We start from the raw sequence: 12,262 nt of genomic DNA on the forward strand, positions 1-12,262 counted from the left end.
ATGTTTTAAAATAAATGTATGTTTTAATTGGGTGAGTTGTACTTCACAACTCTAGCACACTATAGCAGATTTTTCATAGTCATATTGTAAATCGTTGTATGGCTCTATCCATGCCAAAATTGCAGCTATTTCTGGGTTAGGCATAATAATTAATTATGGAATATTCCACAACGTATTTACCACTTACAGATATAAATAACTACTACGTTTGCAATCACCAGTGATTGACACATGACAAATACTAATCAATTTTATCAGCGGTCAGTACCTACATGACATTAGGTCTTTCGCAGCGATGTAGTTTGTATAAGTAGTTGTATGTTAAAATAATTGAAGTTATGAATTCATAATGTCATAGAAAAATATTTTTATATATAATTCGACTAAGATAATATACACGACCGACCGCTCTAAAGGCATTTTAAGATAAATGAAATATGTAAATGAGTATGAGTATGAATAAGAGTTTACATTTATGGCAAATGTCGACTCCATAGCTTGCTATTAGTCTTACCATGCGATAAAAACTCCGATGCCTGGTAATGTGTATTGAAACATACCCTGTAGGTACCTCTACCTATTATATGAAATTTAATTTTAATTTATAGCTGTTCCGATTTTACGAAAAATTAATTAGGTATATATTTAAATTTATTAAGACAATAATGCAAATTATGATAATAAAAAGTTGTAGAAGTTTAGTTTTCAAAGCTTGCCTTGGAGGAGTAGATATACATATATTTGAATCTGTGATTTCTTGCCACGATTGTATTTGAGGCGTTGTAATTTAATTACGAGACGTAGTGTGAACGATTTTCTCCTATTATATTTATTTAACACATTTTAAACGTACTTAATTTATTAGGAGGTCTTTACTGCTTGTAAGTACCTATAGCTGGTCAACCAAATCTTGTCAGTAAAAAAAGGCGCGAAATTCAAATTTTCTATGGAACGATATCCCTTCGCGCCTACATTTTTCAAATTTGCCGCCTTTTTCTACTGTCAAGATCTGGTTGACCAAGTATATTTAACTATACAATGAAGGTCGTAGTTGTGATTATAATTAGGTACATATAGATGGTCAAGCAGATCTTGTCAGTAGAAAAACGCGGCAAATTTGAAAAATGCAGGCGCGAAGGGATATCGTCCCATAGAAAATTTGAATTTCGCGTCTTTTTTTACTGACAAGATTTGGTTGACCAGCTTTATATTGTATTGAGTGCGTACTTTAGTACGAAAAATATCTAGGTACTGTAAGTAGCAAAGTATGGTATATTTCTGAATGTTATCGAAATGAGCAGGTTGTCTGGCCAATAGGTAAGAATATAAGTAGTGTCTTATTTATTAAACTGAATATTAATAATAATATATAAATTATCTGAATATACGAGAGTCATATTATATCATATGTGCTTTGATTATTACTTCCCAGAACCCATAATTGCATATAAATTTCTACCTTCGTTCCTTCACCGTTCGACAAATGTGTTCGTCATTTAGTTATCAAAAGTGGTTCTAAATGGTTCGTGTAAGGGCTCCTCTACACGATGGGCCAGCGCCGGTCACTCCAAGGGACGCTGCCATGCGGTAGAATGAGATAGCAATATCACTTGCTCCTTCTAACGCATAAATGCGTCCTTTGGAGTGGCGCGCGCTGGCCCATCGTGTATAGGAGCCATAACATAACACGCGGCCGGTCGACTGTTGCGTCGCCAGTTCCAACTTGGCTTGACCCGAATTTGTACGGAACCCTCGGCGCGCGAGTTAAACGAACTCGTACCTGGAGAGCTATAAAACTCCCGTGTAACTCGAATATATGTATGTATTAAAATTATTTTAAACGGGCTACTCACGTATAATTCACGTAATAATACTCACAGTCTTATTGGTTTTTCCTTGATTCGATAGAGCGTGTTATTTGTACAAATATTTAGCATTTGCTCGATACCTATATAGTTACACGTTGAGTTGGTTCTTTCACGTCTATTCAAATATTCGATTTATTCGAGCTATGAATGAAGCTGCTCTCATTTAATTGTTCAGGGCAATAATACAATTGATATTCATAGGTAATTAGTAGAGGTAGATCTCCTTGACATAGAACGGATATTACGTTTCCTTATTACCACACTTTGATTCATTTATTAGTACTTACAGAAACTGAATAAAATGAATAACAAGGGAGGTTTAGGTAACGTTAATGTACATCTGCAAGCTGATTCTGTTTTAACAATTTGATATGATTTCCATCTGATTTGATAGGTATATTAGTTTATCGATTTCTAACAGGCCCCGACGGCGAATCCTTTGTCTATTGTTAATTAAAAACGCACACGTGCTACTTACCTGCTAAAAAGGGTCTTATTTATTCTAATTGGCACCTGAGCGCGGGCTGGGCTAGTCCAACGCTCAAAAAACCAGTTTAGTTGCGCTCTCCGATAACGCCCCTTTGTTACGCATCTCGATGACACATTTTAGACTGGTTCTGTAGCGTTCGACTCGCCGGCACTCAGTAACCGTAGTACTGAGTGACGGCGAGTCAAATTGACCACACACAGCCTAGAATAATATTTGTCCATTAGTTCATTTTGAATCTTATTGCAATCTCCATAGAGTGGTAATTCAATAACCGGTAAAAACGGCCCAACCATTTTTTTAGTCAGGTAGAAGCACGTAACTTAACAATAGACAAAGGATAAGCCGTTCGGGGCCTGTTAGAAATCGACAAACTATAGTATTATTTTACACGTCATAACTCGACGTTTAAAATAACACTTAACAACTTAGCTTGGTCTAACTCTACATTTTATTGGTGCTCAGTGCTCACGATCACGATATAATGTCGTATACCAATTGTAAGATGAAAACTAAATTATTAAAACAAAATCGGCCTCAATTACGTTTCAAAAAGATTGGAAATACCTAAATAAATAATGTAGGTAAAATAGGTACTTACTTGTTTTTCTGGTTTATACAATACCTTAAGGTATATAAGATAAGATTTCTAATTGGTTTGGCACCCTAAACCTAATCAGAATCGAATTTTAATGGATGCGACAATCATCGTCTGTTTACTATCGATTACTAAAGTAGGTATTACTGCATCTCCGAAACGTTGTTTGTTTGGTGAGCTTTAACCACTTTTAACTTCACGTCACGAGGCAGAAACGTAGGTAATTAATATTAATTCGTTTGTTTGTACTCTACACTTTACCGGGACTGATAAAATGCTGAGATTGCAAATCATTGTAACTTTGTGAAAACGTAGCCAACGTAGGTACTTAATAGAACGAGATTTGTATGTTTGGTATGTAACGAGTTGTCAGAGATGTATGCCAAATGTATGCTTGTATGCAGGTTGTATGTATAGTGTAACTGTCAAGTTTGGCTGGCCAGATTTTATCGCTCACCTTAAAGTTATTACTACACATACCATAACATTCTTCTACAATTATTCTCGCAAGCTTGACAGTTGCCTATGGAAATGGAACTGTCTTCTAAGGCAGTCAAGTCAAAATTATAGGTAATGAAAATGAAGTTTGAACAAAATTAGAAAGCGTGAAATAGTGTATCGATAATGTAAATATCATTACAAATTATTTGTTTAAAGTACTTCACGATGAAGTCATCTCGTATGAAACCGTTGTTTACAAGAGCCCGCGTAACATTGAAAAAGCTTCTCACAGGGGATGATAAAGATGACGCGAAAGAGTTGTCAACATTTATACAGCGAAGGCTGGCGAGCGATGCTGTCGCTGTAGTAGGACAGGAAAAATGCATGATGGACGCGTGCAGCATCGGACCCTGCTGCCAGGAACCGCGTGTGGTCATCGTTGGCGCCGGCATGGCGGGTCTTTCCGCGGCATACAGGCTCAACCAATGCGGAATTCGCAATTTTATAGTTCTCGAGGCAAAAGAAAGGTATTGATATTCGAACATCGTGTTAACATAGTATAATTTAACTTTATTAATTTTTATTTGCTGTAACCTTTTAATATCTTTGTTACAGACCCGGAGGAAGAATCCATTCCTGTTGGCTTGGAGACTCTATCATAGAAATGGGCGCGGAGTGGATCTATGGCGCTTGTCTTCCAAATTCAGTGTATACTCTCGCATCACAAGACCGGCTTCTACAAATGCCATTACCTCGCTTAGACACGTCACGTGGTCTGTTTTGCACTAGCGAGGGACGTGCAGTGGATTTGCCCGTAACAATAACAGCTTACCATACTTTTCGGCAAATAGAACAGCAAGCAGCAAATCTTTTTAGACTAGGCGGCGACTGTTGTCATGGAACTTTAATTAATTTTATTGGTTTGCGTATACAACAAGAATTGCACAACTTTCCAGAAGACCAGAGGTACGATGCATCCCGAGTGATGTTTGGTTTGAGCAATATCTTACGAAATAGATGTGGTGATGATTTGTCCCTTGTCAGTGCTGATCAATACGGTAGTTACATTGAATTACCTGGAGGGAGTGTCCGAGTTCCGTTAGGATTCGTAGGTGTGATGGCTCCACTGCTTCGAGGCTTACCAGATAATAGCATACGCTATAATAAAGCTGTTAATGTGATCCGATGGGGTGATGGCACTTCTGGTCCTGGTAGAACATTAGTCAAGTGCTGTGATGGCGAAGAAATATCAGCAGATTATGTAATCGTTACAATGTCTTTGGGTTGCCTTAAATGCCAGGCTGATAAATTGTTTGCGCCGCCTCTTCCCAGTTGTAAATTGGATGCGATTTGCAATTTAGGTTATGGGCTTTCGGATAAAGTGTTTCTCGAATATGCGGAGCCATTCTGGGTATGTCACGAGGGTAATTTAAAACTAGCTTGGTCTGCTGAGGAGTTGCAATGCCGATGTGATTGGACTCGCGGTGTGTGTGCTGTAGACGAATTGCCTGGTAGTAAGCATGTTTTGTGCGCTTGTGTCTCGGGGCAAGAGGCCGCGGCGATGGAATCTATGGTAGACAACGATGTGGCAGAAGGATTAACATTATTACTGCGACGCTTTACTGGCAATCCATGTTTACCTTACCCCCAAATGATGCTACGATCAAGATGGGCTTCTGATCCTCACTTCTGCGGGGCTTACTCGTACATGAGCTGTTGTTCTACTGTGAGCCACCAATGCGAGCTGGGCACGCCTGTGCCTGGACCGTGTGACCCTGTGGCGCCAAAGCTGCTGTTTGCCGGCGAAGCAACAGTCCCTGGATTTTTCGCTACTGTACACGGAGCAAGATTAAGTGGAATCCGTGAAGCCGAACGTGTCGTACTTCTTACCAAAAAGTTCGAGGGACCGCCTCGATGACGCGTATGGATGCCTTGGTGTCCGTCTATGAGTGGTGTGGTGTCAAATGTGTGTATAGTTGGATCGGCATAAAAAATGCAATATGTAGGTACAAGCCGGTCGAGAATGCGCTATACTATCGCCACGTCACTTATTGCATTTTGTTACTATTTAGTCTTGTCAGGAATGAAATTTGTGTCAATAAACATTAATAATATAAAACACAAATATGCATTTATTTTAATAGACATAGGGCCCGATTATCAAACGCTTGTAATCGTATAAAACAAGCGGAAACCACTTTGGTTCACATTTATGTTACAGCCCATATACCTACATGGACAAATAGTCCGTTTAATTACCTAACCTAACCTAACTTTATTTTCACCTTATTATAGAACAAAGTGAGGGAGTAGGTATATCACTGGTATATCATTATAAACGTCATATAACATAAAAATTTGACATCAATGGTGATATTGCTAAACTTTGTCATTGCAAATGCCAGGCAGAGTTAGCTTGGTTTACTCTAGCTAGAGTCTGTTCGGAAAGAGAAGAGTCGTGGAATGTATGGGGCCCAATACATTTCACGACTCTTCTCTTTCCGAACAGATACTATACGCAGTGAAGCTAAATAAATGTGTGTAAAAAGTTAAAAACAAACTGTCTTTTTTACATTATTTTTATTTGCTTTATTATGGCATCTAATCATATAATTGCACTAATGGGGGTTGCAGGAATACAATACCACAATTTACCTTTATCTTGTATGAATTCGCTAATGGATTTTATACATTTGATTTTCTACCTTGTTAAAGTACCTAATCATAAAGCCAAGTTACAAGAATCATACAATTATACTCGAAAATGTGTTTTATATCGACTTTATTTTGTTTGCATTAAGTTAGAAAATCAAATGAGTTAAAACCAGCAATCACATGCTGGCTTTTAACAACATAGTAACACTAGTAACTCATTTAACTGCGCGGAATGGGTACGCGTGGCCTCTAAACGTACCTACACAACAGATCATGTAAACATACACAACGATGATGTCAGAGGGCCTATAACGCGAACCACGTTGCCTCTCTGTCGCACTTGTAAATTCGTACGTAGGGAGAGGGAGGCAACACGTCTTTTAACGTGGTTCGCGGTAGGTACACAGAATTGACAGAATGCTACATTTGAAAAAATAGTTTTCCTGACTCGGAACGTTGTATTAACTTGTTTCAGGGTCACGTAACAATTATGCATTTCAGAAATTACACTGCTTAGGTACTGGTTCGTCTGAAGGTGGAAATTATATTCGTAATTTTTGCACACATGTACTTATATATTCTTGATACATCTCTTTCTTTAATGTCTATATAAACTTAGAGCGTACTTGCGCAAACATAATGTAGATAATTTGATGATGATGATGAAAAGTTGCTCAGTATGACCTATATACATATTAACCCCGTAAATTATTGCAGGTGATTAAAAACAAACACCTGTACAGGAAGTTTGGTACTTAAACATAAGTAAAGCTCAAAGTGCCAATAATCAGAGAGGTGCCAATAACTAGTAATTTTATCTTAATATACATGGGGGCTGTTCATAAATTACGTCATCTATTTTTGACGGTTTTTGACCCCCCCCCCCCTAAAATCATCCAAACATCATGCTTCGAATGACCCCGTTTCCTCCTACGTCAATACGTCATGGTATCTCATCTTGTTACCATCTTGGTACCATCATCCGATGTCCAGACCCCCCCCCCCCCTAATTTGAAATGACGTAATTTATGAATAGCTCCATGTACCTAAGTACTACGATTTCATTGTTATAAATGTAAAATTTTGCATAAAAGTACAGAATGTGCTGGTAGGTATGACAACGTAATAACGGGTAATTATTCTCCTGGACTTTATTCACTTTATAGGATGGCCCAATTGTTTGGTAGGTAGTTTGAACCCACATCATTATTACTTAGATTAGATTAATAGGACAATAGTTTACGAGATAAGTATGTTACAACTTTATGAACTGAGGGTCTACCGCCAACATCGAAAAATTTAAAAACGTTATTTGTCTCTCTATCGCTCTTGCACATTTCAGCGATAGAGAATCAGATGAAGATATTTCGAATTTCGGTTTTCGCGGTACGCCCTCTGTTGAGTTGACCGACTTTCGTCAGAAGACTGGAGTATAGTGTTCACCATTCCCGTAATATACCAACATACTACAAGACACAAAAACCAACCACAAGAACAAGACTACACAGAGTAAGTACACAGAGAAAAACACATGAAAATTGGCCTAGATTTTTTAGGTTTATCACGAACATGCAAACAGTGGCCAGATAGCACATTCTACAATTACAATAGGTTTATAACCTCCTGAGGCCCAAGGTCCTACCCATAGTACTTATTAACCTTGTTATTCAGACCCAGCTCCTTCAACAATTGTGTAGTCATAGCGTACCACGGTCCTACCAGTAGGACTTAATAGAAAACCCATAATTTTGTTTTAAAAATTTCGCGCTTATCGAAATTGGAGTGTACGAACTTCTAAAGGACTGCTTAGTTTTGTCTGTGAGCCCTTTAACAAGTTCGTAAAAAAAAACAGTGCTGTACAAGGTGCTGTATAAGCAGTGTTGGCAAAAAATCAATTCGAATTGACGATTGAGGATTGACCGATCAATTCGAATTGACGATTGACGAAACTAATTCTAAATCTACTGATTGAAGATTGACGATTACTAATCGTTAATTCGAATTGATCGGTCAATCCTCAATTCGGATTGACAATTACTTTGTATGTACCTACCTAATGTCCTTTTTATTTAGGCCATTTTTCGAAACTGACCAAATGCGTTCAAAAGCGGTGTCTGAGTTTACCAAAGGTTCTGAAACATGTTTCGGACGGCAATATGAAGGATGTCCTTTTTGGAACATTTTCGGGACTTTCCTTGAAATTAACCGATAGCGTTCAAAATCGATATATGAGGTGCCCAAAGGTTTCGAAACTTGTTTCCGAGGGAAATATTGAGAGATGCCCTTTTTTGGGATGACCTATGGTCGATATCGATTACGAATATGAACGTAATCGGCCAATTTCGAAAAATGTCCCAAAAAGGGACATCAGTCAATACTGACATCAGGAACATGTTTTCGAACCTCTGGGAACCTCAGATATCGACTTTAAGTCTAGTAAGTAAGTCCCAAAAAATGGTTAATCTAGATTGAGAATTGATTTAATCCGAATTGAGGATTGATGCGTTAATTCCAATTGATTCAATCGGATTGACGCGTCAATTAGAATTGAATCAATTCGAATTGATCAATTCGGATTGACGCGTCAATTCGATTGATCAATCCGGATTGATTTAGTTCAGATTGATGCCAACACTGTGTATAAGTACAATAACATTAAAAAAAAGTCTTCTAAGTACTTGGGTCTGAATGAGTATAAAGGCTTGGCCAGACACAGAGCGCGACGCAGCGACGCGTCCGCGCCGCGCGACCGCGGCACATGCTAACAGGTTACCGACGTCAAACAGACTGCGTCCCGCCCCGCCCCGCTTCTGTCGCGCCCCGCGCCGCGCGGCCCCTTGCGTCCGCGCAGCGCTGCGCCGCGCGGACGCGGCGGGCCGCCGCGTTGCGCTGGGTCACATCAGTCGGATCGGACGTTAGGCAGCGAGCGGTGGCGCGCGGCCGCGCCGCGTTCGCGCGCGCGATGAGGGCGTGTTGAGAGCGCGGTCCGCGCGCGCCCTGTTTGAACAGTCATCGCGTCGGCATCACGCGGCGCTGCGTCGCGCCAAGTCGCGCTCTGTGTCTGGCCAAGCCTTAAAACAATAGTACTACTGGTAGGACTAGACTAGGGGCCGTACAGCCGTACTTACTAAGTACATACTCAATTTTTCGTTGGGCCTTAGGAGGACAATGGATATTTAAATAAATTAGTATGGTAGGTATGATTTAGGATTCAAGTCATAAATAGAGATTACTGTAGGTAATTATCATTAAGCTAATTGTAATTAAATTAAGCTGTTGAAAAATTAATACTGAGATTTACAATCACAATACAAGCTTCTGTGTTAATAAATATAAATTACAAACAATATTTTAACCCTCCAAGGAAACTTCCACTGACTCTGGCAGTGGAAGGCATGTCATCAAACTCAAAACTAACTTTATGATCACTAAAAACTCGTTCACGGTATTCGACAACATACGTAATTGCGTCGAATGTTTGCGACCACTGGAAAATAATTTTATACCATTTATCTTTTTTAATAAAGTATGGCTCCGACAACTCTATTTCCACTGAAGAGTCATAGTCAACCGTGTTCATAAAGTTAGTTAATTTAGTAATACTTTTATCTGATTCACATTCTACAGTAACAAAGAACTGCTCAGAATAAGAATGGCCTATGTTATTCCGGAAATTTAGTATTGGGGCCATTCTCGTAGGTATGCATAGAGAGTTGATGAAGACAGACTTGTTAACTTTAACTCTGCTATTAATGACACAGTTATTAGAATCTATGACTATAGGAGCAGCTGACCGCAGCGGCCGGCGGTGGCAGAGGTCCCATTGCAGCTTTATAGGGCTCCGGGGTATGGACTGTAGGCTGCTAACATTCAATTGTTCATCATCACTATTATTCTTCTTAATAATGGAACCTATGTCTTTGGATTCTTCTGGTAGTAGAATATTGTCCTTACTTTCAATGATTTCCTCAAATTCACTAACTGTAAGAGCAGAAAATCTGAGTAACTTTAAAAAGTCATTTTCAATCAAAATCTTATGTCTAGCTTCCAGATTCTCAGGTAAATTATTCTGCTTGCAGTAATGTAGTGTCCATTGAAAAACATGTATAATCAGTGACTTTTCCGATATATTCATTTGATCACTTTCTAAAATAGTTTTCATACATGAACATGAGATCATGTTTTTATATTCTTGCAATAGGTAATTGGCGTGTTCACAAAATAACTTTAGGGCAAATGACACCAGCTGTTGGTCTTGCAAATAATCAGGATAATTCAGGACTCTGATAACATTGTCAGTACTGACATTAGCTAGTATGTAGGCAATGCATAAATCTGACAAATGTTCCAATAAATATTTCCTGGAGGCATACAGCAGCTCAAAAGCTTGTTCAATAGAAGGTATTTCAACTTTATCCGTATAAACATAATTTAGGAGAAGTTGGAAGATATCAGGTTCAATATCAGTAATAGCTATTTCTTCATTAGTGGAAAGGGGGCCATAGAACATTGCTTCAAACACGGGACTACTGATGCCTAAAATCAATTTATGCGCTTTGAAGTGCCTTCCCGCCACGGTGAACTTGCAGTCACTCCATTCATATGAGAGAAGCAGTTTCTCCACTCTATCATACAGGCTACTATGTCTGAATGCATTACTTTGATACACCATCTGAAACAAGTCACATTTCATTGTGAGCCAGTAGCTGGTTATGTTCGTTTTTTTTAGCATTAGAAAGAACTTGAAAGAAGGTAAGCGATCTTGACATGTCTTAATAGAAAAACACTTTTTAAAAATCAGTAACTATTACTTATGAAAGCAGAAGAATATAAATGATCATATTAGATTCATAATTGTTACATATTTGCCGTAACTTATTTTTAAAATGTGTTCATCAATTAAAAGACACATCAAGATTGTTTACCTTATTTCTAATGCTAAAAAAAACGAAGTATAGAGTATCCACAACAGGCATACAGCAACAATCTAAATTTATCAAGGTATGATGTAGTTTAGCAGAAAACTTAAAGCATAATATGAAGTTATAAAGCATTGCTAAACATGAACTAAGGAAAAAATAGTACTTAATGAAACCAGTGAGGTTGGAAGACCAGATGCACCCGGTTGTCTAAGTAGAGATGTGAGCATTCCTCTACATAGAGATATCTACATTTAAAAATAAAAAAATACTTCCTTCACAAAGTGTTATATCTATAATTTACGAAATACTTACTCGATAAACAAGGTAAATAAACTTCATTAGTAGGGTTTTTTTTAATATTAGTTTCGAAGATTGTGGTTCCAATGAAATTGCTAGCAAGTGTAAAGTAGTGCACAGAAACAAAAATATAATTATCTACAACTACATGATCAATAAAAAATAAACAGGTTATACGGACCCTTTATGTGCTGTTGATGAACTCGGCCTCGTTAACCTTGAACTTGATACACAATGACAGGTTTCAATACTTCTACGATGATAATGATAAACCACTGAGTAAACTAAACTCGCCTTATTCTAATTTTACACGCGTTAATATAACTGAACACAATATTTACTGAATAATAAGTATTTCAAATTAGATAAACGTTGGATTTCCAAATATTGGTGGTAAAATCGATATCACGACAAGCCTGTAAACTTAATAAAAAAAACTAGCTCACAATACACGACTTCCACTGGCTTGTTTTGTTTGCGTTGCGCCAACTACCGACCAAGCCTTCCTTCGTTCTCCTCCCTCAGCAGCGGCAAGCGGAGGCGGCATCAAATCAAAACACGATGCGATGACATTGACATTGACAGCACTGGAGTGAGGCCATACAAGAAAAGAAAATAAACTACAAGGGCTCCATAGACCCGTACAAATGTGACAATGGGTGATATAGTGCTAACAGACGGGCGTACCGCACTACGACTTTGGTCCGGGTTGCTTATTTCTTTCTCACTTTCACTCATAGCTGCGCCCTTAACGGAACTACGTCGAACCACCTTCCACTCGATCGAAATCGAACAGAGGTTCTACTGTGCAAATCCAAAATATAAATTTTATTATCTACCTCAAATACGCAAGACTGATAGAGAAGCCAAGGGCCTACCCCGAACCACGTTCAACGTGTTGCCTCTCTGTCGCACTTGTATATTTGTTCGTAAGTGTGACAGGGAGGCAACACGTCGAACGTGGTTCGCGGTAGGCCCTCTGTACCAAAGTTGA

The 12,262-nt window shown here is 38.6% G+C and overlaps 2 protein-coding genes across 3 annotated transcripts; one reads left to right on the top strand and one right to left on the bottom strand.

Moving 5' to 3' along the window:
• Window positions 1–3,382: 3,382 nt before the first annotated feature.
• Window positions 3,383–5,539, top strand: LOC134648460 (peroxisomal N(1)-acetyl-spermine/spermidine oxidase-like). The gene is made up of 2 exons (XM_063502980.1): window positions 3,383–3,921; window positions 4,010–5,539. Exons 1-2 carry the CDS (start codon window positions 3,620–3,622, stop codon window positions 5,310–5,312), a joined length of 1,605 nt encoding a protein of 534 aa, XP_063359050.1. The 5' UTR covers window positions 3,383–3,619; the 3' UTR covers window positions 5,313–5,539.
• A 3,781-nt stretch (window positions 5,540–9,320) lies between these two features.
• Window positions 9,321–11,741, bottom strand: LOC134647927 (BTB/POZ domain-containing protein 6-B). 2 transcript variants are annotated; one of them, XM_063502305.1, is made up of 2 exons: window positions 11,715–11,741; window positions 9,321–10,721 (listed from the first exon to the last, which is right to left on the bottom strand). In XM_063502305.1, the coding sequence occupies exon 2, from the start codon at window positions 10,719–10,721 to the stop codon at window positions 9,387–9,389; it is 1,335 nt and encodes a 444-aa protein (XP_063358375.1). In that variant the 5' UTR covers window positions 11,715–11,741; the 3' UTR covers window positions 9,321–9,386. The 2 variants fall into 2 exon arrangements, with proteins under 2 accessions (XP_063358375.1, XP_063358373.1); XM_063502303.1 differs by lacking the exon at window positions 11,715–11,741 and adding an exon at window positions 11,450–11,628.
• Window positions 11,742–12,262: the final 521 nt, after the last annotated feature.

This window comes from Cydia amplana, chromosome 5, assembly GCF_948474715.1.
Source record: "Cydia amplana chromosome 5, ilCydAmpl1.1, whole genome shotgun sequence".
In the NCBI taxonomy this organism is placed as follows: domain Eukaryota; kingdom Metazoa; phylum Arthropoda; class Insecta; order Lepidoptera; family Tortricidae; genus Cydia; species Cydia amplana.